The sequence below is a fragment of the Mauremys mutica genome, chromosome 7 (genome assembly GCF_020497125.1).
Source record: "Mauremys mutica isolate MM-2020 ecotype Southern chromosome 7, ASM2049712v1, whole genome shotgun sequence".
In the NCBI taxonomy this organism is placed as follows: domain Eukaryota; kingdom Metazoa; phylum Chordata; order Testudines; family Geoemydidae; genus Mauremys; species Mauremys mutica.
The window spans coordinates 129,384,902-129,412,455 of NC_059078.1; the positions used below are offsets into that span (position 1 = coordinate 129,384,902).

The 27,554-nt window shown below is 47.4% G+C and overlaps 1 protein-coding gene across 9 annotated transcripts in view; it reads right to left on the reverse strand.

Annotated features, from left to right (window-relative positions):
• Window positions 1-27,554, reverse strand: part of ENTPD1 (ectonucleoside triphosphate diphosphohydrolase 1) — a 106,874-nt gene that overhangs the window by 58,008 nt on the left and 21,312 nt on the right. For 3 of the 9 annotated variants that reach the window (XM_045023040.1, XM_045023037.1, XM_045023039.1), the window contains 4 exons: window positions 22,795-22,857; window positions 20,791-21,088; window positions 18,442-18,620; window positions 16,358-16,890 (listed from right to left, as the gene is read on the reverse strand). In XM_045023040.1, the coding sequence (XP_044878975.1) occupies window positions 16,358-16,442 (85 nt within the window). In that variant the 5' untranslated portion in view covers window positions 16,443-16,890; window positions 18,442-18,620; window positions 20,791-21,088; window positions 22,795-22,857. Of the gene's footprint in view, window positions 1-7,909; window positions 8,056-16,357; window positions 16,891-18,441; window positions 18,621-20,790; window positions 21,089-22,794; window positions 22,858-27,554 lie in introns of all 9 variants that reach the window. The other 6 variants (XM_045023043.1, XM_045023036.1, XM_045023042.1 and 3 more) reach the window with 4 other exon arrangements.

Here is a 27,554-nt window from a genome sequence, read left to right on the forward strand (position 1 = left end):
GAAATTGTTATACAAGAAGATGTGCCAGATATTCTGTTTTCCCATTAAGGCCTCTACACTGCATAAAGCAGGATCTGGACACAAAGAGGAGCGGGGTGTAAAGGGGTGGAAAGAAAAGTAAGGGAGATGGGTCAGGGTGTGGAACCAGCTACCTCATCCCACCATTTGAGACATTTAAAACTGATAATGTGCTGCTGAGAAGAACCTGGGGAATGGACTGAATGGGACCTAACAGATCATTGTTCGCCCCTCAGACAGCATCTCTGTCTATTATACAGACACCTTAGGAATCAACATCCATTTGGTGACAGCCCAGCAAGTAAAGGTGGGATTGAGCTGACTACCATTATAGGAAGAGCTATACTGGGCCAGACCAATGGTCCATCTAGACCTTTATCATGTCTTCTGGCAGTGGCCAGTGCCAGGTGCTTCAACGGGAATAAACAGAACAATTATTGAGTGATCCATCCCCTGTTGTCCAGTCCCAGCTCCTGGCACTCAGAGGTTTAGGGACACCTGGAGCATGGGGTTGCCTCCCTGACCATCTTGGTTGATAGCTACTGATGGACCTATCCTCCATGAACTTACCAAATTATTTTTTAGCCTTTTACTTTTGATCTTCACAACATCCCTAGCCATAGGCGTCAGGTTTGTATAATTTTTGGTGGTGCCCAAAATGGTGGTCGTACCCCCCCGCTCTTGCCCTGTAAGCCGATATAAAATGAAGCTACAACACGTCGGCACCAGAAGATTACAAGGGCCAATTAAAAGTGGAAAGTCAGAAGCAGCACTTGCCTGCTTCAATATACGGTATTAAATTTTGTTGCACCTGTTCTTAATGTTTTCTCTGAATACTGTGTGGGTGCCTCAGTTTCCCCTGCAAGGTGCCAACTGAAGGTGTTGGGGACAAAGAGATTAGGTGGCCTCCTTGTCCGGAAGAGACACAAAGGCTAGAGGAGGGAGTGTCAGTTTGGAGCTGGCTGGGGAAATGGGGAGAGGCCCAGAACTTGGGTCTAGGCTCCCCACCCTCCAAGATGGACCTGACTGAGGGGTCCTGTTTTCTGTACCTACAAGCTCTGTTTTAGACTGTGATCCTGTCGTCTAATAAACCTTCTGTTTTTACCGGCTGGCTGAGAGTCACGTCTGACTGCAGAGTTGGGGTGCTGGGACCTCTGGTTGCCCCAGGACCTGCCTGGGCACACTCGCTGCGGAAAGCACATGGTGTGGAAGGGCATGCTGAATGCTCCGAGGTCAGACACAGGAAGGTGTAAGCTTCTTGCCCTGGAGACAGTACGCTCAGAGAGAGGAAGCTCCCCCAGAGTCCTGACTGGCTTTGTTTGGAGTAGTTCCAAAGCATCCCAGCATCCCCTTCCACACCATGCACTTCCCGGAAGTCCGCACAGGCACTGACACTCCCTCCTCTGGCCTTTGTCTCTTTTCCAGGAATTAGGAGGCCACCTGATCTCTTTGTTCTCCAACACCTTCAGTTGGCAGCTTGCAGGAGAGCGGCCCAAGCCACCAGTTGCCCGGAGACAGGGTTTTGGCCATTCTCTGTGCAGACGGCATCACACTGGCACTCTAGGGCTCTACAACAATCACACCCCCTTATCCCACCATCTAGATCCTTGAGAAATGCATAGAGGAAACTGAAGCACCCACACAGTATTCAGAGAAAACATTAAGAACATTCCCACTTTGTAACACCTGTATACGACTAGTTATATACATTAAAGGGGTGTAAAATAATCAAGTATTGTGCTAAATACAATAATACTCCAAACTGACCACCAAATTTAAGTTGCACATTTTTCCCCTCAGGTGAGTGCTCTGGGGTGGGGCTGGGGATGAGGGGTTCACAGTGCAGGAGGGTGCTCAGGGTTGGGGTGCTGGGGGCGCAGGCTCTGGGGTGGGGCAGGGCTGGGGATAAGGAACTTGGGATGCAGACAGGCTGCCCCAGGGCTATGGCCAGAGAGGACTCCCCGCCCACCCCGTTACCGGCAGCAGCAAGCTCCAGGGGAGGGACCCCTCCTCTCCCCCCCCTCCCCCCACAGCACACTCACTCTGCACCACAGTCACTGCACATGCTCCTAGGGACTCTCTCAGGTCCAGAAAGCCCACTCGCCTCCCCTATGGTGGGTACCGGGTGTCACGGAGTCACCGGGCGATGCTCTGGAACTGCTCCCCACCAAGCCAGTCAGGACTTTGGGGAGCCTCCTCTTCCTTGGAGCAGACTTTTTCAGGGCAAGAAGCTCACACGGCTTCACCTCCTGGGTCTCTCCTTGGAGCATTCAGCATCCTCTGCCCCTCCGTGCCCTTCCCACAGTGAGCCCGCCCCGGCGGGGTCCTGGAGAAGCCACAGGGTCCTGCCCCCACACTTTGCAGTCAGACGTGACTCTCAGCCAGCCAGTAAAACAGAGGTTTATTCGATGACAGGAACATGGTCTAAAACAGAGCTTGTAGGTACAGTGAACCGGACCCCTTGGCCGGGTCCATTCTGGGGGCAATGAGCCAGATCCCCCTTGTCTGCACTTCACTCCTCGTCCCCAGCCAGCTCCAGACTCCCAAACCCCCTCCAGCTCCCCCTCCTCTCTGCTCAGTTCCTTTTCCGGGCCAGGAGGTCACCTGATCTCTTTGTCTCCAACACCTTCAGTTGGCACCTTTGCAGAGGAGAGGCCCAGGCCATCAGTTGCTAGGAGACAGTGTCAGGCATTTAGGTGCACTGGCCCTTTGCTATGTAGCAATCACACACCCTGATCCATCACCTAGATACTTAAGAACTGCATAGGGGACACTGAGGCACCAACCCAGTATTCAGAGAAAACATTAAGAACATTCCCAGTTCGTCACACCGGGGCGGGGGCCTGCCATCATGTGTGGCCTCCCCACCCCTGCTGCTGCCCCTGGGTGCGGGGGGGGGGGGGAGGAGTGGGGGAGAGAGCTCCCAAGCACCTGTGTGCCTCCTTCCTCCTTCTCTCTCCCTCTTCCCCTCCCCCGGTGCTCCAAGAGGCTGCTGATCTCTATAGCCTTAGGCTCAAGCAGCACAAACAAAGGAGAGAGGCACTGGCTGTTTTCTTTCAGGCAGGGAAGCTCTGAGGTGGGGCAGGGGAGAAACCCAGCTCCAAATATTGGTGGAGCAGAGCCCTCAGCCTTGAATATTCCTGGTGCTTAAGCACCTCGAGCCCATATAAGATGTCGCCCCTGTCCCTAGCAATGAGTTCCACAGGTTGACTGTGAGTTGTGTAAAGAAGCACTTCCTTTTTTTGTTTTAAGCCTACTGCCTATTAATTTAATACCTTAATCATTTGTGTTGCTCTTCTCTGTACCTAATCCAATTCTAATATATCAGTTTTGAGATGATATGACCAGAACTGATTGCTGTATTCAAGGTGAGGGTGTACCATGGATTTGTATAGTGGCAGTCTGATATCTTCTGTCTTATTATCTAACCTTTTCCTAATGATGCCTAACATTCTGCTAGTTCCAAAGAGTAGGTTACTACCGTCACTTTATACCTCATTTCATGATGTTGGCCGCTCCATTAACAGATGTTACAAAGACACTAGTGATTAAAACAGTTCTGTGGATTCAGGAGTGTCAAAAACTTTTTAAAAAGAATAAAGAAAATCTTGGAGCAACAAACTCTACTCTGATGTCCAGACTTTTCATTACCATTTATCTTGCACATGAACAATCTGAAGTAGCCTTAGGAGTCATACTTCCGCAACACTTCCAAGGAGTAGAACGTTCAGTTCTTTATTTAAGCAGGAAACTCCAGCAATAGGAAACCAGATTCTCTATCATAGAGCAAATGCTTGGCCATACAATGGGCAGTAGTGGCTCTGTGATGTAACATTCTAGGGCTTTCGTTCAAGCTAGTCACAGACCACATCTCCTTAAAAGGGATGCAGACAATGAAAAAGATACCAACGCTGCATTACCTGGTGGTAGCTGGCATTATAACCCCTTGGTTTCACAATGACATCATTCAGAATCCCAACAGGGGAACACAGACTTTCCTCCCTCAGCTACGAGGGGACATTACTCTCTGACAAGACCAACACCCCGATTCCTCCCTACCAGGCCTGCATGACCCCCGGCTGGAGGCCCTGCTGCACCCTGCCCAGGAAACAGCTTTCTGAGAGAAATAGAGCAGCAAGTATTAGACCTCTGGGCTTGCCTAGAGAAGCCTCCTGGGGAGCAGCCATTTGGGAACCATTGAGAACTGGTCTTCCACCAACGAGAAGGGCAGGGGATCAGCAACAGCCAGTCAAGGCCCAGCAGGCTGAAATAATTGGAGCTACCTGCTGCTAGCAAGGCTGTTCTTGGCTGGGGCCCAGGGAGCAAGGAGAGATGCTCCCTAGGCTACAGCCAAAGGAACCAGGTTGGGACAGGACTTACTGCTGGCCACAGTCAGTGGCAGGAGTTCAGGAGGAACCTGCTGATTTAACTCCATAGAGGAAGTTGAGCTGCAGAAGGATAAGAAAGCATTTTATTTAAAATTGGCCTTGAAGGGCAAGGAACATCTTCTGTTTTCTGTACCCCAGGAGGGGTTTGAACTGTGTGCCCTGGCCGGAGGACTGAACCACAGATGACCTTCAGAGGTAGGCTGAGAGCCTGATGTGAGCACTGGGAGCTGAAGAAAGTGGCAGCACCACACCCTGACACCAGGGAGGGTACACTCAAAGTGGTGAGTGCCACCCACCACAAACTACAACAGAAGTGTCCAGTGTGTGTGTGCCCAGTCCAAAATGGAAGTCAGGCTTTAGAGCGATGGTCATGGGTTCTGATCTAGAAAATGCCCTCCTGCCAGGACACGGTCAGGACTTGTTCCATGGCAGGACACGGTCAGACACCGCATCTGAGTAAGACTCTGGATTAACTACTTTCTCCTCAAATAACAACACCATTGATTTCTTTGGTGCAGAGCAGAGACTATAATGGAATCTGACAAGAGAACAATGCAGCCTGTCCCTGGGTGTTACTACCAGCCTCCGAACCAGGGATGTGAAACAACTTCTCCCCATGATCTCAGATTAACAATACGAAATCTGGAGCTGCTGCCAGTCTGTCACATGGTGAGCAGATCCCTGGGATGGTACAGAGAGACCAGAGTCACTAAAAAGCGATCCAGACCTGTTCCAGAGCCACAGGAATGATTACCAGTTTTGAAAACATGTCTTATAAAGACAGGGTCAAAGAGCTCAATCTATTAAGCTTAAGAAAGAGAAGGCTAAGGGGTTATTTGATTACAGTCTGTCAGTAGCTGACGGGGAACAAATATTTAATAAAGGGCTCTTTAATCAAGTAGAGAAAGGTCTAACATGACCCAATGGCTGGAAGTTGAAGCTAGACAAGTTAGGACTGGAAATAAGGAGTAAGTTTTTAATGGTGAGCAATTAACCATTGGAACAATTTTCCAGGGGCTGTGATGGTTCTTCAATCACTAATCATTTTTAAATTAAAATTGGACGTTTTTCTAAACTATAGGAACTATTCTGGGACCATTCTCTGGCCTGCGCTCTACATGAGGTCAGACTGGATGATCTCAACGGTCCTTTCTGACCTTGGAATCTATGACTGTTCCTGCAGCCATCCTCACAGCAAAGCTAGCACATGGCAACAACATTCCCCACACAAACTTTTACTGTGACTGGAGCAGCTATGAGCATCCCAACACAAGCACTCTTCACCATTCACTGCCAGTCCTGCTAACAGGGTCTGGTACTCCGATGTCCGGGAGCCTGTGATGTTACACCCATATTCTTCATAGAAATATGGTTATGATATGAATATGGCTTAAGATATTTTATGAAAGATGGGTCTTGTAAGGTATCATTGGAAAGGTTATCATTTACTGGATGTGATTATCCAGTTTCTATGCATATATCATTTCTGTATCTAAAGTTAGGAATATTGACTATGTAACAATTACAACTGTGTGTGTATTTGGGAAACACGCACCAGATAACAGGCCATCAGCTTTGATGGGCCATTAGGAAGAAACAATAAGACTTTAAAGATACTAATCTCTCCTCTTCCTGAGAGGCGTCCTGGAATGTAGCTGTGACACTACTAGGTCAGATGGTCCTGTCACCTGTTACTAAACACTATCTTGGACTGCTAGTAATTTTCCACTAAAAAGAGAGTGAGGTCAAGACTGGGAAACAAAAGATTCCCACCTTATGTTAATTGTATTTAAGGCTGCGGAATAAGGCAAACAGGACTCTCCTCCATTGCCTACCCAAGAAAGGCTGCTGAAAGTACTTGGAGGGACAAAGGAACTAACCTGAGGGAAAAGGCAGGGGTGAGTCCAGATTGAGACAGGGGTCCAGTCTGTAAGAAGAAAAAACTGGAACTCTAAGTTACAGAAACTCTGCAACTTGCCTAAAATAACATTTAGGGTGAGAAATTACTTCTTGAAACCAGTCTCTTTAAGATCTTAAGCTTAGTATGCGTATTTTGTTTTATTTGCTCAGTAATCTGCTTTGTTCTGTTTGCTATCCCTTATAATCACTTAAAATCTGCTTTTTATAGTTAATAAATTTGTTTTGTTTATTATTAAACCCAGGTTGTGTAATTTCTAACTGGGGGGGAGGAGCAGGAAGTTGTGCATCTCTCTCTTCACATTGAGGGAGAGGGCGAATTTTTATGAGCTTCTGCTGTACAGATCTTTCTATATAGCACAAGACAATATTATTTGGGGTTTACCTCTCCACAGTGGGTGTGCACACGAGTGCTGGCCGAATCCTCTCACACACATCTGACTGCAGTCTGTGTCTGGAACTGGGTGTGGTCTTGCCTGGGTGTGTGCCGGAAAGGGGCCTGGGAGCCTGGCACACCAACCCAGTGCAAGGGAAACCCAGGCTGGCAGGGCTGGAGGGCTGAGTGGGACCCCAGCACACCAGGTGGCATCCTGGACAGTGGTGTGTGTCCAACCCATCACACTCCCAACAGCCAGAATTCCTGCACTCTACCTACAGACAAAGGGAGTAGCTGGGACTGAAGCAATAATATTACTTAGCCTGTCTATAGCACTTTTTAATCCGAGAGTGTTGTTAGCCCATAGCTGCTACAGTGACTGGCATTACAGACATACAGAAGACAATGAAGCTTCACAAGATCCTGGTTAGGCTAGTTTCCTGCCACCACTTGTATCAACGGATAATCCCCAACTCAGAGCAGGGAAGAGCCCAAACAACACAGTGAAAGGTACTTTATAAATACAGGGACTAAATTAAAGGGCTTATTATTGGATGGTGCGGCTGCCCAGACTGCGGGGGAGCCACAGGTCGTGGCCATGCCCTTCTTGGTTGGGGAAAGCGAGTGGATGGACACTTGGGGCACTGTGACCACCTGTGTGCATCTGGTATACTAGAAAGAGGCATCTCCAGGGCAAAGCCTGAGGGTGCTGTAGGTGGGGGAATGGAAGGGCATGAACCACTTAAGCATGAACCTGACCAAATTAAGAAAAAGCTGCATGGAACATCTCTTTGCCCCCAGCTTCCCCAGTGACCAAGAGCTCAATCCTGCAAAGTGCTGAATGCCCTCAGCTCTTACTGAAGTCACCACAAGTTGAGATAGCACCCTTGTGAGAAGCTGAGCAGAGTGCCTTGCAGGTTTGAGTCCTGTGTGCCTAGCTGACTGAGCAGGCAGCAGGAAGCATGGGGGTTGGTGTTACTAGTTTGGTTCAGGATCAGTGATTAGAACAGTTTACTGTCCAAACATTTATCCTGATACCAGCAAGAGTGTCTCTGTCCTGACAAGTCATGAAACAGCAGACTGTGAAGTTTGCTGTCTCCTCATTTATTACATTATTTTTCCTAATATGGCAAGTTCCCTGTGACAAGAAATTCAATCTAGGGCTTGTGCCTGAAACCCTCTCTAGCTCACAGGCTTCTTCCCCTCTCACCTCTCCTTTTCCTCATGCTTCTGGTGTCTGTCCCGCCCCATTCCAGTCTATGCCTCCTGTGGCAAGGCGACGTGCCTCCTCTATCTCCTGGGCCTTTGCACTTCTCCCTCTGGCAATGGCAGGAGCCTGGTTAAATCAGTCCCACTCTAGAGAGTAAAAAGAACAGGAGTACTTGTGGCACCTTAGCGACTAACAAATTTATTTGAGCATAAGCTTTCGTGGGCTACAGCCCCACTTCATCGGATGCATGTAGTGGAAAATACAGTAGGAACATACACACACACACCCATGAAACAATGGGTGTTACCATACACACTATAAGGAAAGTGATCAGTTAAGCTTTAACTGCAGGAGAGAAAAAGAGCTGTTTGTAGTGGTAATGAAAATGGCCCATTTCCAGTAATTGACAAGGAGATATGAGGAACTGTAGGGGGGGAAATAAGCATGGGGAAATAGTTTTAAGTTTTACAGAAAAAAAATATTTCCCCATGCTGGAACTGGTCATTACACCTACTGTTCAGAGCCCTGCTGCAGCTACTAAACCTTAGTCTTTCCCCAGGAATAATACCAAGCTCCTGTAGAGCCCTTTTCACCCATAGATCAAAGCCCTTCACAAATGTCAGTATCATCTCCACTGTACACCTGAGGAACTGGAGGTGAAGGACCTTGCTCAATGTCACTCAGCAAACCAGTGTCACAATCAGGAATAGAGCCCCAGGTCTCCTGACTCCAAGTCCAGTGCACTATACATCACAGCACACTGCCTCACTGAGTTTCTCACAGCCAGCGTTCCTGCCCTGCTCCCTACAGAGCCCCAGCTGGGACAGGCTGGCACTGGAGTAGCCAGGAACATTGACACAGCTAGTGCTCCTTCCCCATTCCTTCTGTGTGGAATGTCAAGCTCAACGACAAGCTCTGCTTTCCCCAAATATAAAACCTTGGGTTGCAGTAGCTGTGCTATTATTTCCAGCACCGTTCAAGCAGCCTCTTCAGACTTTCCTCCCTTCTTGTGTCTGCTCCCTGCACCCTTCCCTGATATCCTATGTGCTTCTCCCCAGAATGCTTCCTTCTCATCTGCAGAGGCTCTGAATTCTCATCCTTCTCCTCCTCACCTTGTCCTTCCTCCCCTTATTGGTGTGTTACTGAGCTGTTGCTGAAGCTCTCAGAGGGGAGTTCACGCTGCACTCCTTACCATAATGTCGCTCTTAGCTCTGATCTACATTACAGACCTTCTATAATCCATAGAACTAAATCACTCATGGCTGTGAAAAATCCACACCCCTGAGCGATGTAGTTATACTGACCTACCCTCCCATGTAGACAGCGCTATGACGACGGGAGAGCTTCTGCTCACACAGCTATCGCCCCTCGCAGAGGTGGTTTTAGTATGCTGACCGCAGAGCACTCGCCTGTTGGCATAGAATGTCTTCACCAGACACGCTACATCAGTGCAGCTATGCTGCTGCAGTGCTGTATGTGTAGACAAGCCCTCGGAAATCACAGCAGCAGTAACGGCAAAGTTACCACAGCTTTGCTTTCTTCAGAGGCCTGTGGGAAGAATGAAATAATAGACAATTTGTGAGATGACAGAACAGAAGTCCCTATCTGGGGTTGCTAATTCACATTTTCCTGGCCCCATGCAAAGCTCAAAGGCCAGCTAATGGCCTGAGCTTTGATCGAGAAGATAAAAGTCTACACACAAAAAAACAAAAAATATTGTGCCTCATTCTAGGGTGAAAGTTGGGTGATTTTTCATTCTCAATTCTCTTCCTTAGAAAGGACCTAATGCTGATCCAAAATACTCAGACCAAGCATTCTCAAGAGGAACAAAAACATGGGAGGAAATACAAATTCTAAACCAAGATCCTTTAACTTAATTTGCACCTCAATTAAATTAAAATGCCTTTGTCCAAATCAGAACTACCTTATGTAAGTGTATTCATCCCTGGTTAGGAAAACAGGACTTGTGTATAATCAGAAACAGGACCAGTCTCACAGCTGCTGAGAATAAACACAGCTGGGAACATTCATCTCTCTTATTATTATTTGTATTACCATAGCGCTGGCTTAGGGACCAATCAAAGACCAGGACACCACTGTGCTAGGCTCTGCACGAACACAGAACAAAAAGATGGTCCCAGTCCCAGAGAGCTCACAATTTGAGACAAGAGACAACAGCTGGATACAGACAAACAGATGGTGGGGGTATAAGAAGACAATGAGACAACATTGGTCAGCACTACAGGACAGGCGGGGGTTTCAGAATGCCAGTAGCCTGACCATTGTCAAGATTTTGGAGGCATCACAGCAAAGATTGTAGAGAGTTTTGAAGGAAGACAATGAGGTAGCTTTGTGCATGTTTTTAGGAAACTCTTCCCAACTGTGAGGGGCAGCATGGGAGAATGCACAAAAGTGCTTGTTTGAAAATGTAAGAAGTGAGGAATGGTGGCAGGAGTTCACATTTTTGCTAATGAACAAGAGCTGGTAGGTGGGGTGGAATAGGCCATGAAGGGTCTTGACATGAAGACAAGCAGTTTATGTTTCAAGCAACAGAGAAGAGGAGGAATGCAAAGAGACGAGTGAGATGGTCAGAGCAGCTAGCTAGGAGATTGGTTCTTGCACTAGCATTCTGAATGGATACGTGTAGGGCAAGATTGCATTTGTCAAGACCGTGAGAAAAGGATGTTGTGGTAATGTTGAGGTGATATGATAAAAGCAGCTGTATGGATGGATAGGAAAGTCTTTATCTTAGAATGTTATGCAGAAAGAATCTTCTTGACATGGGTTTGGCTGATTACATTCTATTCCTTTCAGCCACTCACACTCCTCCCATTGGCTCTTTACTGCATTGCTACTTATAATACCTAGCTCTTGCAGATCACGGTGTTGCTTTGGGTGTCATTCCTGTTCAATTAAACTCATCTCCTCCTCTCCTGAGGCTATAAGTGACAACTGTCTGAAAAGCAAAACCTGGGCAGGAAGTGTCCTGCCAGAGAACCTCATCCCTGCTCTACGAGGGGACCTTCTCCACAGTTGGGAGAAGAAGTCGGCTTTCACGTACACCTAGGATAGATGGGAAAGGAATTTTAGTGTAAGAAATGGAAGGTATCCCATCTCGCTTATCTCCCAGAAGCCAAAGCAGGTATGTTCTGTTATACATTTTCCAGACTAGCAATAGACCTCACCCGTCCCCTTGGAGATGATCCCACAACCCAAGAAATCTCACTATCAGCTAATCTGTCCCAATATTCAACCTAAAAAGCTCCTTAAACTCCTTCCAATGCTCTTAATTATAACTCCTTGCACCACACTAAATAAATCATCTCCATCCTTAGGGCCTGATTCTCCACTGACTCTGGTGCAAACTAGATGTCAACTCATGGAAGTTAGTGACTGCCTGGTGTGAAAGGAGAATTAGGTTGGTGTAATGGCCCACTGGGGAATACACCTAGTATGGAGCAGGTTCTGCTAGTTGCACACCACATCAGCAGGAGTCCTGGGGTGCAAGGGGCATTCCAGGACAGTCAGAGGGGGTGGCTGTGATGTGTCCAAGAAGTCCCCAGGGCTGTGAGGCACCTTGCTGCCAAGCCTTGTCCGTGCCTGCCATGGGTGAGCTCCCCAACACCATAGCCGCGAGCAACACAAAACACTCCCCTTTCTCTGTACAGGCTAGATACAGGCACACTCCAACCCCTGAATTCTCCAAGCATCCCTCTGGAGTGTCCAGACTCTGATTCACTGAACGCTCATAGTATTCACAGATTCGCTGTCCCCAAAGAAGCAGTGCACCCAGCTTACCAGTTCCACCTCAGATCACCGCTCTGTTTAACACACAGCACTTAAGACATGTTTATAGTGAAAACAAGTTACAATTTATTTAACAAAGTATAGAGATTTGAGAAGTAGCAAGCTGAAGTACTGGACACAAATGGTTACTTGTAAAACAAAATCATAACACACAGTCTAGAGCCTATACTTAATTACAAAGGTACTTTCCTGTCTAATGAAGTTTAGTTCACCCAAAGTCTTTGCAGCGTTTTCCAGTCAGGTTATCTGTGACCTTCCTTTCACAAGACAGAACACACTGACAGTTTGTGTCCTCAGTGAAGGATGAAGGGCATCTCTCTGCACCCCAACTATCCATTGTCTTCACTCATAAACATGGTCCCTCCCTGCTAGTTGTTTTCTCCTGTGTGCTCCTTTGTTGATTTTACAATCTCTTGATTAGCATTTGGCGTCCATTGTAAAGCAGACAATATACAATACACACATAACCAGCCAGAAAGAGGTAAGTGTCCTGTCCCTCCTGCCTGATGGGGGCATGTTGATCACCTTCTGGTGACCTGCCTTAAGAATATAACTTTCAGTACAGATATATGATTCCTTAAACATTTACATACATTTCAAAATGAGTATGATGAACAGTGGGCTACTGACTCTCAGTAGAGACATCACAAGCCACCCTTTGGTGAAGTACTGTGCATATATTTGACCCAGGGGATCCTGGTAAAATTGTATGCGCCCCCGTGCCTCTGCCAGTTAGCCCAAACAGGTTCCTGGGTCACAGAGGCCAGGACAGACCTTTGCACCAGTGATTCTGCACCCCTACAAAGCTATGCAGGGGCCTTGGAAGCAGCGATGCAAGTCAGGGGAGTCCTCAGGGGCTATTACCTACTTAGTTCTTGTAATCTTTTTCTGTCAGTCACTCAAGCTTCTTGATTATGTTTCTTGCTCTTCTCTAAGCTACTATCAGTTTTTCTATATCTTTCAGGTGAGGTGGCAAAATTTGCAGATGATACAAAACTACTCAAGATAGTTAAGTCCCAGGCAGACTGTGAAGAGTTACAAAAGGATCTCACAAAACTGGGTGATTGGGCAACAAAATGGCAGATGAAATTCAGTGTTGATAAATGCAAAGTAATGTACATTGGAAAACTTAATCCTAACTATACATATACAATGATGGGGTCTAAATTAGCTCTTACCACTCAAGAAAGAGATCTTGGAGTCATTGTGGATAGTTTTCTGAAATCATCCACTCAATGGGCAGCGGCAGTCAAAAAAGCAAACAGAATGTTGGGAACTCTTTATGTCCTTTGGGGTTAACCCAGGCAAAACAACTGGGGGTCTTTTGCTTATCCTTAGAGAAAGGGCTAGATAATAAGACAGAAAATATGATATTGCCTCTATATAAATCCATGGTACGCCCACATCTTGAATACTGAGTGCAGATGTGGTCACCCCATCTCAAAAAAGATATATTGGAATTGGAAAAGGTTCAGAAAAAAGGCAACAAAAATGATTAGGGGTATAGAACAGCTTCTGTATAAGGAGAGATTAATAAGACTGGGACTTTTCAGGTTGGAAAAGAGGCGACTAAGGGGGGATATGATAGCGGTCTATAAAATCATAAGTGGTATAGAGACAGTAAATAAGGAAGTGTTATTTACTCCTTCTCATAATACAAGAACAAGGGGCCACCAAATGAAATTAATAGGTAACAGGTTTAAAACAAACACAAGAAAGTATTTTTTCATGCAACACACGATCAACCTCTGGAACTCTTTGCCAGAGGGTGTTGTGAAGGCCAATACTATAACGCGATTCAAAAGGGAGCTAGATAGATTTATGGAAGATAGGTCCATCAATGGCTATTAGCCAGGATGGGCAGGAATGGCATCCCTAGACTCTGTTTGACAGAAACTGGGATTAGGTGACAGGGCATGGATCATTTGATGATAACCTATCTGTTCATTCCCTTTGGAGCACCTGCCATTGGCCACTGTCAGAGGACAGGATACTGGGCTTGATGGACCTTTGGTCTGACCCAGTATGGCCATTCTTATGATCGGGTAATTACATGAATTACACAGCAGAACTGTAGAGGACTATCCCCTTCTTGTACCACGTGATGCTCTTATGAATACAACTCAAAATGGCAATGACCAATCCACCACTAGAAACACCTCCATTCAGTGATGATTGTGAATTACTTACTGAGATCTGCCAGTTAGCCAGTTCTTAATCAACCATGTACATTAAAAAATAGCATCCTGGTTATTGATATTGTAAAGTGCTGTGCAGTACTAAGTCAAACACCATACAAAAGTCTATGTGATTACCTTTATCTATCAAACTTCTAATCTCATAACAAATTGAATCAAGTTTGTGTGTCAAGACCTATTTTCTATAAAACCACGTTGATTGGCATTAATTATATTTGTGTCTTTTAACTCTTTATAATGAAATCCCGTGGGGCTGATGTCAGGCTATCATTACCCAGATTGTTCCACTTGGTCTTCTTGAATACCAACACAACATTAGATCTCTTCCAGTCTTCCGGAATTTCCCCAGTATTCCAAGATTTACTAAGAGCCAGAGATCTCCTCAACCACCTCTTTTAGGCTTCTTGAGTGCAAGTTATTTGGGCTTGTGCATTTAAAAATGCCTATACCTGGTAAATGTTGTTTAGCATCCTTTGTTACTAATGGACTGGAAAATGGTTCATCAGCCTCATCTGATATGACTAAATCATCGTCCTTCTTTCAAAATATAGTACAGAAATATTAAACGTTGCTGCATAATTGCTAACAATTTTACTATCTCCATCTAGTAACAAACCTGTACCACTGATATAATTTTTGTTCCTAATAAACCTAACTCTTTCACTTAGACCATCCAATGCGCTCCCCAAAACTCTTGAGGAGAGCTGAACTTTGGCATTTTATTTATTCTGGTTCAGAATGAATCATCTGCTGACACTCTGTCATTGTGACAATGGTAAAGAATTACAGAAAGAGTCACTTTCTTCTAACACTGAACAAAGAACTTTATTAGAATAAGAAACAATATTATCCGTAAAGTTTCTCTCCCTGTTTCACTGCAAAGTTTCTTCCTAGAACCTTACCCAGTCTCCTACTTGCCTGGATCCTTGCTACACATCCTCACATCAGGCTGAATTATAGATCAGAGCAGACTGTAAAGTGCAAGTTACGATACAGAGTGTAAAATGGCCAGACAGAAAAAACAGATTCTAAAGTAGGAAATGTTTCTGCCAGATGTTGAACATAACAGATGATAGGTGATATGTTTTCTGCTATGTGTAATATTCCAGCTGATTATAAAAGGAAGGCTCCATGACAATGCCATCTAGAAGCCTCATCATGTATTGAGAAAAGGTGAAGACTTAATTCTGCTGCAGGCTGGTCTGTGAAAAAGGTTGCCATGCTGATGTCAATGTTTGGGCTAAATTTCAGCTCCAGGGTGTGTACATTGATGACGTGAAACCTCATGCCAATGTGCTACAGGTGTCACCAGCGTACCTACTCATGTCCCCAGGACGATAAATCTGAGATGCCAGCACCAGAATGGAGAGCAACTGTTAGCTCTAGCAGGAACCACCCTGCTGTCAAACAACCCGGCCACCAACAAACATGGGTTAAGAATCATTCTCTCCTCACGTGCCTCCATAAGAGACTCTCTTCCCTAGAATATTGCTGTGAGATTTCTCCCAGCTGCGTACCAAGAGTCCTCAGGCTTTGAGAACTCCTTGTGTTCTGCTGCAGGAGCACCTTCATACCCCGTCAAGCCCTTACCCCCCAGCAGGGCACCCTCACACCTTTATGCTCTTTCAAGTGCTTGCCCTTTTTTGCCCAAATATTCCCTGCCCTGTGTTGAGAGGTCTCATGGCAAGACTTCTACCACCAGAAGCACCCTCTGCAAGAAACACACCCTCCAAGGTTGTTCTCATTTTACAGTGACACAGGGGACACCCACTCTCTTCATGACATGAGCCCCCAGGGGCTAATTTCACACATACCTGCTGTCTCTAAACTGCAGTGAAACAACAACTGGTAACCCTCTGGGCTGACATTCACATAACACAGCCCCAGGGCCAAAGGTTATAAACATCTTGCCTCCTCTTTTCTTTACAACCACTGCAAATCCTTCTTCCCCTCCCCCATCAACCTCCCCCCGCCCCCACACACGAGCGCGGGAGGGCTCAGGATCACTTGTCAGTGCTCCTCTACACTGAGAAACTGAACTCCAAGATGAGAATTGTGTGCTAATTTCACAATAGGGAAGGAATGTAGAAGACTGCATGCAGCGTAGACCAAAATAAATCTATTTGACGATGAATTCAGCGTCTCAGAACATATGCATTGAGTTCCGTAATGAGAAATGAATGTGACTGTGTAGTCTGTGCTGTTCTGAGATGCATTTGGCTGCAGGAGGGTCTCAAAATTAGTTCACTCCTGAATGACAAATCTCAATGAGTATAAACTTCTCATGAATATTCATTAACTTGTCAAACTTTTGTTTGCGGTGAGGCTGACGTCACAGCAGGTCAGAGCCATTTGAAAAGCTCCCCAAAGTCCCTCTCCCCCACCTCCTCCCTAGAAGCGGATTTTGCTTTTTAAGTTCAGAGCAACTCATTTTTGTTCTTACCCTTTGGCTCGTCCATCAGTGCCAGTGTTCTCTCCCCTCCTTTCTCAGCCTCTGCTGGCTCTGAGCTGCTTAGCGAGAGGTGCATGTGAAACAGAGCTATTTAACGGTCCATGGCTGTGGGAGGGGTTAGTTTAACTCTGCATGACTCAGAAGGAACTTAGAAGCAGGTCACCCTGTGATTTTTCATTAAGGCAGAAATTAACTCATGCTTGCAACCTGCTTCAGTCCCGGGCTTCCACAAAGAGAGTGCCACAAAGTGTTTGGTAATAGGAAGCAAAAGCTGCCAAAGAGAATACCTTGTGCCTTCCCCTTTTGGGACATAAGCAGAGGCAGATATATGTCTGGCTGTGCTGGCACTTTTCAAAGAAAAATAGTGTCTTGGACATAAACAGAAAGCAATTATTCATCAGTCTTTGAAGTCATCTAACACTCAGACTCCCTTAGCTCTGGCCAGGCTGTATATGAGAGGAAGAGCTACTCTTAAAAGGAGATAGCTTTGCCCTCCCTCACTTCCATCTGCTACAGTTCACCACCTAGATCCAAACACACAAGAAAAATGGAAATTACAGCTGGGAAAGGAGAAAAAAAGAGAGAGGCTGATTTATAATTAATTTTTGCAAACTTTGCTGCATCCACCAATTCTAATCACAACGGTACAAATCTGGACTCTTCACCCCACCCCTTCTGTGCCCTGGGCCCCTCACCTTCACACACGTGGAGCTCCTGCAGAGAGGAAGGGTTGGTTTACTGTTTGGCTTGTGACACATGCACCCTGCTTCAAAGAATGGCTAAACTCTGAAAAATGACTATAAAAATACTTTGCAGCCTACATGTTTATCATCTCTCTAATCCCAGAAGCAGTTTGCCCAGTTTACAAAGTAAAAAAGATAAGCAGTGTTGTAGCTGTGTTGATCCCAGGATATTAGAGAGACAGTGGGTAAGATAATATCTTTTATTGGTCCAACTTCTGTTGGTGAAAGAGACACGCTTTTGAGCTACACAGAGCTCTTCCTTAGGTCTGGAAAAGGTACTCAGCGTGTGTCAGCTAAATACAAGGTCTAACAGATAGCTTAGCATAACTAGTTAGCATATATTGTAAGGGACCATTCAAGGCTAAGTGGCCCATTAACACCCCCATAATCATAGGACAAAAACGGGGGGGCTAGTGGATTACAGATTGTTGTAATAAGCCATAAATCCAGTGTCTTTATTAAGATCATAATTTTTAGTGTTTAGCAAAGTTATGACATTAAGCTCCCAGGCTTGTCTTTTGAAAGTGTTGTGCAGGTTCTTTTTGCTGCTTGGACTCTAAAGGGGCAAGAATCTCTAAGCATAAGCAAAAGACCCCCAGTTGTTTTGCCTGGGTTAACCCCAAAGGACATAAAGAGTTTGCTTATGATAGAAGTTTCATTTGTCTATAGGCATTGTCTTTGGTTTGAGATCTGAGATTCAACTGATCTGGGTAAGTGACTGGCACTAAGTGACTGGGAGTAACATTAATATTGCTGTGATTTTTGGTGTATGTGACCATTTAGGACATAGGCCAGCTTGCCTGGATGCTTAAATTCACAACTTTGCTAGACACTAAAAATCATGGTCGTAATAAACCAACTCACCCCCTTTTTTGTCCTTTGACTACAGAGCTGTTAACGGGCCACTTCATCTTGAATGGTGCCTTAGAATATGTGCCAACGACTTATACTGAACTATCTGCTCAACCTTGTATTTACAATAGAACCGCTACAGTGAGGCAGCTGTACAGATGCAGCTGTGCCACTGGAGCACTGCTGATGCTGACAGTCTCTCCCGTTGACATAATTACTACACCTCTCCGAGCAGCGGTAGCTATGTCGGCAAGAGAGCTTTCACACCAGCGCTTAGCTTGGTGTACCTTATGTTGCTCTGGAAGTGGCTTTTCCATACCCCTGGATGATTTAAGTTATACCAAAGTAAGTGCTAGTGTGTAGAAGCCCTGAGTACCTTTCCCAGACCTGAGGAAGAGCTCTCTAGCTCAAAATATTGTTTCTTTCACCAACAGAAGTTGGTTCAATACAAGTAAAAAGATGGTTGTTCTCACTGCTCACCTGGCAAACTCAGCCTTTGATCTGAACGGCAAGCTCAGCTCACTCTGGTTCACACATCACCATCAGTAATAAAGATTCTGCAGGCCACATTCTGCCCTTGATAACTGTGCAGCCTCATTATATTAACTGTTGTCAGTAAAGTCTGCACATATGTCTCTGAATAAAGAGAGGTAGCAGATCTGTTCAGGAAGAAGGGGTCATTTTTACAGACACTTTTCAGAAAGAAACCACACATTAAATAGGTGGGCTATACCACCATCAATATTGGTAACTGGGCAGTAATCCATACTCAGGATCCATTCAGTCACTAACAAATGTGCCATAGACAGCATCTAGTCCATTCACCCCAGGACCAGTGCAAAGCTTCAGTATATCCATGATTGCTTTGTCCGGTCTGGGTTTAAACATTCTAAGTATTGAGGCTTCCACTACTTCCTCTGGGAGACTATTCCACAGTATGAAAAATCTTGTCCAGAAATGTTTCCTGAGGTTCCTCCTAAATTATCTTTGTCTTAATTACATCCTATTGCTCCTAGTTCTCTCTCCTTGGAATACTTACATAATTAACATCCATCAGTATAGGCACTGGAGGGTTCCTGTAGAGAGGGGGCTATTGTGCCCTGTGGCAGGTTATTTGTTTTATAGCACCCAAAAGCATATTAGGCACTTCAAAAAAGATGCCTAGAAGATAGGTCTCTGACCCAAAGACCATGCAGACTAACCAATGGATTGACAGTGAAATGAGTCCATTGCATACTCAGAAAGGGTAGAGGCAAGGCAGGACATGGGTTCTGTGGATATATGATTATGCAGTTATTCAATTTACCCCAAAATATGAATCCCCTGACTGAGGGGATGCAATGTGACCCAGCCAAGTATGGAAACCTCCTTTGTAGGGGCACAGAAGACAGTAGTCTTTGGCAGGGGTTCTCGCAACACATTTTTGGTGGCCTCAGAGTGTGGCCACCAACTCTTGCTCATGGCCACACTGACACTTTTTCCTAAAATTATTTATTTTTCCTAAAGTTAATAAAGTAATATGCACCTATATTAATCCAAATCATTGTAATTTATTTATTTAAGGTTTTGGGATTTTTTTGCAGACTCAATAATAAAAATAATGCACAGTTATATCTATTCTTTACTGGACCTAACAGAATAGAAACACAAATAAGGTGCTTTGCATGGTCTTGTCTTTTTTATTATTGTTTCTTTTGCTTTTTTGGTAAAAGTAGTTGTCTGTACAACAATTCTGAAGTAAATTTAAAAATGCTTTGACATAATAGAAGTCCAAATAACAATGAAAAACATATCTGGGAGGCTTGGATCTGGGGAGGGGAGGCACAACTGCAGCTACCCAGGGCTCCTCTGGGGAGGTGGGGAAGCTCGGTGCTTTGGCCATCCTGGAGTTCCTCTGGCCAAGGGGCAGGGTGGGGAGGGAAGCACTCCAGGCTTCGGCCAGCCCAGGGCTCCTCCGGACAGGACTATGTGTGTGTGTGTGTGTGTGGGGTGTCTCGGGGCTTCAGCCAGCCCAGGGCTCCTCCAGCCGAGGGGTGGGGGGCGCTCAGGACTTTTCCAGGCGGGGGGCTTGTGGTTCCAGCCACAGGTCTGGGCAGAGGGTCTCAGGACTCTGACTGTAGGTGGAAGGGGCGGAGTCGGGGGCTAACCTCCCCACAGGGAGGCTCAACCCACTGCCCGTGTGCCCATCACTTGCCTCCTCATCCCCCCACCCGCCGCTTGCCTCCTGCGTCCCTCCTCAGTCCTCCACCCACTGCTCACCTCCTGCGTCCTTCCTCAGTCCCCCACCGGCCGCTCACCTCCTGCGACCCTCCTCAGTCCTCCACCCACTGCTCACCTCCTGCGACCCTCCTCAGTCCCCAACCCACCGCTCGCCTCCTGCGTCCCTCCTCAGTCCTCCACCCACTGCTCACCTCCTGCGTCCTTCCTCAGTCCCCCACCCGCCGCTCGCCTTCTGCGTCCCTCCTCAGTCCTCCACCCACTGCTCACCTCCTGCGACCCTCCTCAGTCCCCCACCGGCCGCTCACCTCCTGCGACCCTCCTCAGTCCTCCACCCGCCGCTTGCCTCCTGCGTCCTTCCTCAGATGCCCACCCACTCCTCACCTCCTCTTACCCCCCCACCTGCCGCTTACCTCCTCACTCCCCTGCCATAGACTCCCCACTGCCAGCCGTGAGAACCCCTGCTCACTGGTGGCTCACCGCTCACCTCCTCACTCCCTAGCTTGGAGCTGGACCCGACCCCACGTCTGCCCACCTCCTCACCCTACTGCTGGCTCACCACTTGCCTCCTTACTCCCTCGCCAGGCTCCCACCCGCCGCTCGCCTCCTCACCTGTGTGTCCCACCTGTGTCTCCAGAGAGGCCGCACATGCAGAAGCAACAGTGAGGAAGGGGAGGGGCTGATGCTCCCCCTCCCCACTGCCCAGGAAACTGCTGTGGCCGTAGGGAAACCCCCTGATGGCCGCATGCGGCCACGGTGGCCGCATTTGAGAAACGGTGGTCTATGGAACTTCCCCATGGCCCAGAGTGGGGGAGAGCAAACTCTGTAGCATCATGCGACGTTCTCATTTAGACTCAGTCTGGATGGGGAAGCGGGATCCAGCTTTTGCAATTTGACTTGTTTTCTCCCTCTGTTTATGGGTAGAATTTTAAATGTTAGTTACAAACTACGGAAAGGCAACCATAGTTACTATGTTACTGAGGTTTCTATGAAAACAAACCCCCAAAGGCAGAAAAGCATTTGTACTCTGATAAGGTTCCAGACAATCTGGGGAGGAAGTTTTAAAATACAAAAATAAAAAAGAGGAAACCATATGTAATTTCCACACAGCTCAGGGTCTGGAGGGAGAATTCAGCCCAGAAATCAGAATAACAAAGCTGACAAATGGCTGCCAATCTCCTATTACTGGAGGTGCTGAAAACCAGAGTTGACTGCATCTGAAATAGTAGGAGAAATTTTTCCTGTACCAAATCGTGATCACCTTAAATGCTGAAATCTGTTGATCACAAGCCTTTATTATTTTATCACAATTAGCATCATTGCAGATGCAATATTTATTCATGCAAATGTCCAGTCCCTTCTTTCTAGCCTTACCAACCTATTTGCCTCAATAATATCTTGCTCCAGTAGGTTCCACAGATTAATTGTATGACATATAAACAATATTTTTTTTAGTTGTTTAAAATTTCCCAGGAGATAGGACATGCTGCCTTAAAATCCAAGCACAGATTGGAATTTAGGACATGCTAGCTTGATGTCCAGGGAACAGGAGAGGAGGGAGGAATGGAGAAGGTTACAGTGGAAGCCAGAGAGACTCCTTCCCTATGGAGAGCAGGCAAGGAAACAGCCACAAGAAAACGTGCTGGGTGGGAATTTGGGAACAAATCTGCAGGAATTAAAAGCCAATGAGATTATCTCTGGGGATTGAATGGGTATGAAGGTTTCTGAAACAATTAATCATGAAGTGGAAAATAGAAGGTGCCTTTGCCAGTCCCTAATGCAATATAAATAGATCCACATTGTCTTTGCTTGCAGCAGGTTGCAGAGAAGGAGGGGAAGAGGGAAGTTATGCATGCAGCTGTGGTAACCATTTTCTACATATTTCAGAAGCAAAGCCAGGTGGCAGATTCAAGAATCTGTCTACATGTCAACACTGGCCTTGACAGAGGAACACTTCAGACATTCCTGCATGTAAAGTCAAGAACTTCTTCCTTATTTCACCATCAAAGATCAGCAGTCATATAACAACCCCAGGAAGAAGGGCAACAGGGGCACATTCTCATATGGTATCACTCAAAACAGACAGATTAGAAATGGTAAATCCTGAGAAAGACAAAGAACATGCTTAAAGGCTGTGAGGAGGAGGAGACTTCCGTACAAGGAGAGCTTAAAGAGACTAGGACTAATTTACTTTTGGGAAGGAGGAGAGGAGACCAAGAGGAAACATGATAGAAAGATATAGAAGAATGCACGGCCTAGGAAAGTTTGTTAGAAATCATGTTCCCCAATCTTATAACACAAAAACAAGGGAGCGCTCAATTAAATTAAAAAGCAAGAAATTTGGAATGAATAAAGAAAATATATCTTTGTGTTGTGTATAATTAACCTATGACATTTGCTTTAACAGGATGTTACTTAGCAAAAGCCTTAAATTATACACTTACATTAAGAATTCTGGCTTCAGCCAGTGGTTCTCTAACAACTCATTAACTCAGGACCCACTTTTACCAAAGCTAGTGAGCTCATGTTCCATTTTCACATGTGGTAGATGCAATATTCATAAACTGAATATTAATAAAACAATTATTAGCGAGAAATATAAAATAACAGCCTTACCGGTACTGTGGCAAGCTTCAGTGAGACGGATTAGCTTGTTTTGTGTGCACAGAATATCCATTTCTGTAAAGACAGATGAAGCAATAGTCAATAGCAACTCATAGGGACAGAAGGTAGCAAGCATGGGGACAGAACACGTTTAGGGTTCCTGGTCCATTGTTTCAGCTGCTCCATCATTCTGGGTCCCGCGGCTCCGGTGGACCTCCTGCAGACGTGCCTGCGGAGGGTCTGCTGGTCCCACAGGTCTGGTGGAGCATCCGCAGGTGTGCCTGCGGGAGGTCCACTGGAGCCGCGGGACCAGCGGCCCCTCTGTAGGCACGCCTGCAGGAGGTCCACCGGAGCCGCCTGCCGCCCTCCCGGCGACAGGCAGAGCGCCCCCCATGGCATGCCGCCCCAAGCACGCACTTGGCGCGCTGGGGTCTGGAGCCGGCCCTGCCCATCCCTTCCTTTGAAAAATGCAGTGGCTCCACTCCCTCCTCTGAAACAACTAGTCTCACTGGGGCTGCTCAGCACCTTCTCTTAGGCCTGGTCTACACTAGGACTTTAATTCGAATTTAGCAGCGTTAATTCGAACTAACCGCTCAACCGTCCACACCAGGAAGCCATTTAATTCGAACTAGAGGGCTCTTTAGTTCGAATTTGGTACTCCACCCCGGCAGGTGGAGTAACGCTAAATTCGACATGGCTAGCTCGAATTAGGCTAGGTGTGGATGCAAATCGAACTTAGTAGCTCCGGGAGCTATCCCACAGTGCACCACTCTGTTGACGCTCTGGACAGCAGTCGGAGCTTGGATTCTCTGACCAGCCACACAGGAAATGACCCGGGAAAATTTGAATTCATTTTCCTGTCTGGGCACTTTGAATCTGACGTCCTGGCTGGACATCGGGGCGAGCTCCGCAGCACCTGCCACGATGCAGAGCTCTCCAGCAGAGGAGTCCGGGCAATCCCAGAATAGAAAGAGGTCCCCAGCATGGACTGACCGGGAAGTCATGGATCTGATCGCTGTGTGGGGCGAGGAGTCTGTGCTCTCGGAGCTGAGCTCCAGCAAGCGGAATGCAAAGACCTTCGAGAAGGTCTCGAAAGCCATGAAAGACAAAGGATACAGCCGGGATGCGATGCAGTGCCGCGTGAAAGTCAAGGACCTAAGACAAGGGTATCAAAAAGTCAGAGCAGCAAACGGACGCTCCGGAGCCAAGCCCCAGACATGCCGCTTCTACGAGGCACTGCATGCCATTCTAGGTGGGTCTGCCACCACTGCCCCACCAGTGACGGTGGACTCCGAGGACGGAATAGTGTACCGGGACAGTTCCTCCTCGATGTTCGCCGATGGGGAAGATGAGGAATGGTCTTTGGAGGACGGCGCAGGCGACAGCGAACCCACTCCCGTTTTCCCTGACAGCCAGGATCTCTTCATCACCCTCACAGAGATCCCCTACCAACCCTCCCCTGCCGTTAACCCGGACTCAGAATCAGGGGAAGGATCAGGCGGTAAGTGCTATAGACGTGTAAACATTTATTTTTTATAAAATATGTATGTAAAAAATAGAAACACTATATAAAAAATTGTACATATTAAACTATACGAAAAGTAGGTCCACACAAAGAGGGATTGAAAAAAAATCCTCTAGCGACAATTCAACGAAGGTGTCATACAGTTCCTCGAAAAGCCTCCGCAGGAGGTTTCTTGGGAGAGGTGCCTTGTTGGGCGCTCCGTTGAAGCAAACTCTTCCTTGCCAGGACATCCGGATATACAGAGGGATCATCGCCTCCACGAGCATTGCTGCATATGGTCCTGGTCGGTGCAGCGCTTCCCTTAGCATCCTCTCTTTCTGGGCATGGGTGACCCGCCTCAGGGTGATCTCGTTCTGGAAATACTGCATCTAAGTAGGGCAATTAGTGTATTGTTACTATTGTTAATGGTTTAAAATTAGGTTGCATAACAATGACCCTCGCCTAACAGCCACATGCTAGAGGCCACAGAGAACAAGCATACATTGATCTTTCCCGTGCACTGGCGGGAGGGGCTGCAAAAGGCTCATCCTTTCTGCTTTCCACATTGCCTTTAGCAGGAGAGCACAGCTATCCACTACCTGATAAGCATTATCTACTGTAAGGCTTACCAGGACTGTCTGCAAGACGGATTCAGCTGTCTCTCCCCGCTTGTCCGCTCTCCTGTGCAATGGCGCCGCCAATGAGAGCGTACTCCGAAATCTCAAACTAGTTCTGAGATCTCGCGAGACTTGGTGCCCTGTATAGTCTTGCTCTCTTAAACTGACTTGACTGTGTTCACTGTCCGCAAACCTGTATTTGGTCAAGGAAATCACTTACTTTTTCGTATCACACAGCTTCGGCTCTTTCCCGGACTGCCCTGGCATCCCCCTCGCAGAGGCTGGCTCAGATTAGACGGTGAAAGAAAAAGACTAGGGACGAGATGTTCCAGGAACTGATGGCCAGCTCCAGAGCAGAGGAGGCAGAGCAGAGACAGTGGAGGGAGACCCTGTGTCAGCAGCATCGCACACACATCGAACGGGAGGATAGGTGGCGGCAGGAAGACCAGCAGGCGACTCAAACGCTGCTTGGTCTAATGAGGGAGCAAACGGACACGCTCCGGCGCCTTGTAGATGTTCTGCAGGACCGCAGGCAGGAGGAGAGAGCCCCCCTGCACTGCATCTGCAACCGCCCTCCAACGCCAAGAAGTCCTGTCCCCCCCTCACCCAAAGTAACAAGGAGGAGGGGCGGTAGGGGCCGTGAGAACTGTCACTGCACCGCAGCAGAGCGCTAATGTACAAGACACCTCTCGCGCTCTAAATTTGTAGAAGTTCTTCCCTTACAGGATCACCCAGTCCCAAATCCAAGTTTCAACCCCCCACTGTGTATAACATTATTAAAAGCGGTTTGCTGTTACTCACTGTTTCCGTCACGTTTCTCGTGTCAGAAGACTTTGTGTGTGTGTGGGGGGGATTTTTAATTGCAGTGCATAGCCCACATTACCAGGGTACAGACTTGGGGGCAGGGTCAACTGCAGGGCACACACAGACTGCAGTCACTAGTCACCAGGGTCAGTCTGTGTGGTGTATGCTGCCCCGGGTGATTCGTTGTCCAGGGTATGCTTGTCCAGGGTCCTGGCGCCTGCCATCCCCGAATGTAAAGGCAGGCTTCCCTTACGATGCACTTCGACCGTAGCCACGAGCCTCTCCGCTGCCCTGAGCCCCAAAAAGAGCCCTCATCCAGGGACAGATACTCACCCTTCCCCCACACCCCTCACCCCTTCCAACGCCCAAACCCACAGCCCACAGCCGTCATGCAAACCCCTATCCAAAGACGGCACCCCTCGCCCCTTCCTGCAAACCCACCCATTCCTGCAAACCCACCCCTACATGCACAACCACTGTAAACCGTCCCCACCCCACAGACCTATGTAGGAGCAGGAGGCTGTCCGTCCTGTATTGGACAAGCGGTCTGTACATCAGTGCACACCGAACCCAGCACAGTATGCTTCCATGTTTCAACCCAGGAACAGAAATGCAAAGTCAACGAAAGATTTATTATTAATTACTGTTACATTTCATTAGTTTTAAAACGTGCTTTGGAAGTGGGGGAAACTTGGAGAACCGGGTTTGTGAGCTCAGATCTAACTCGACACATACAGACACAGGCCCATGATCAGGCTCTCTTAAAATCAAGTGGACAGTCACAGGTTACCCTGCTCTGCGAGGAAACTAGCTTTCAAAGCCTCCCGGATGCACAGCGCTTCCCGCTGGGATATTCTCTCGGCACGGGTGTCTGGCTGATCGTAAACAGCAGCCAGGCGATTTGCCTCAACCTCCCATCCGGCAAAAAAGGTCTCGCCCTTGCTCTCACAGAGATTGTGGAGCACACAGCAAGCAGCAATAACTATGGGGATATTCTTTTCGCTGATGTCCGAGCGAGTCAGTAAGCTCCGCCATCTCCCCTTGAGACGTCCGAAAGCACACTCCACGACCATTCTGCACTTGCTCAGCCGGTAGTTGAAGAGTTCCTTCTCACTGTCCAAGGCGCCTGTATAGGGCTTCATGAGCCAGGGCATTAGCGGGTAGGCCGGGTCCCCGAGGATCATTGTAGGCATCTGCACATCCCCTACCGTTATTTTGTGGTCCGGGAAGAAAGTACCTGCCTGGAGGCGTTTGAAGAGACCAGAGTTCCTGAACACACGCGCGTCATGAACCTTGCCCGCCCACCCGACGAAGATGTTGGTAAAACGTCCCCTATGGTCCACCAGTGCTTGCAGCACCATTGAAAAGTAGCCCTTTCGGTTAATGTACTCGCTGGCCTGGTGGGCTGGTGCCAGGATAGGAATGTGAGTCCCATCTATAGCCCCACCGCAGTTTGGGAATCCCATCGCGGCGAAGCCATCTATGACGACCTGGACGTTTCCGAGAGTCACTACCTTTGAGAGCAGTTGCTCAACGATTGCGTGGGCTACTTGAATCACAGCAACCCCCACGGTAGATTTGCCCACGCCAAAGTGGTTCGCTACTGACCGGTAGCTGTCTGGCGTGGCAAGTTTCCAGAGGGCTATGGCCACTCGCTTCTGCACACTCAGGGCTGCTCGCATCCGTGTGTCCTGGCGCTTCAGGGCAGGGGACAGCAAGTCACACAGTTCAAGGAAAGTGCCCTTACGCATCCTGAAGTTCCGCAGCCACTGTGATTCATCCCAGACCTGCAGCACTATGCGGTCCCACCAGTCCGTGCTTGTTTCCCGGGCCCAGAATCGCCGTTC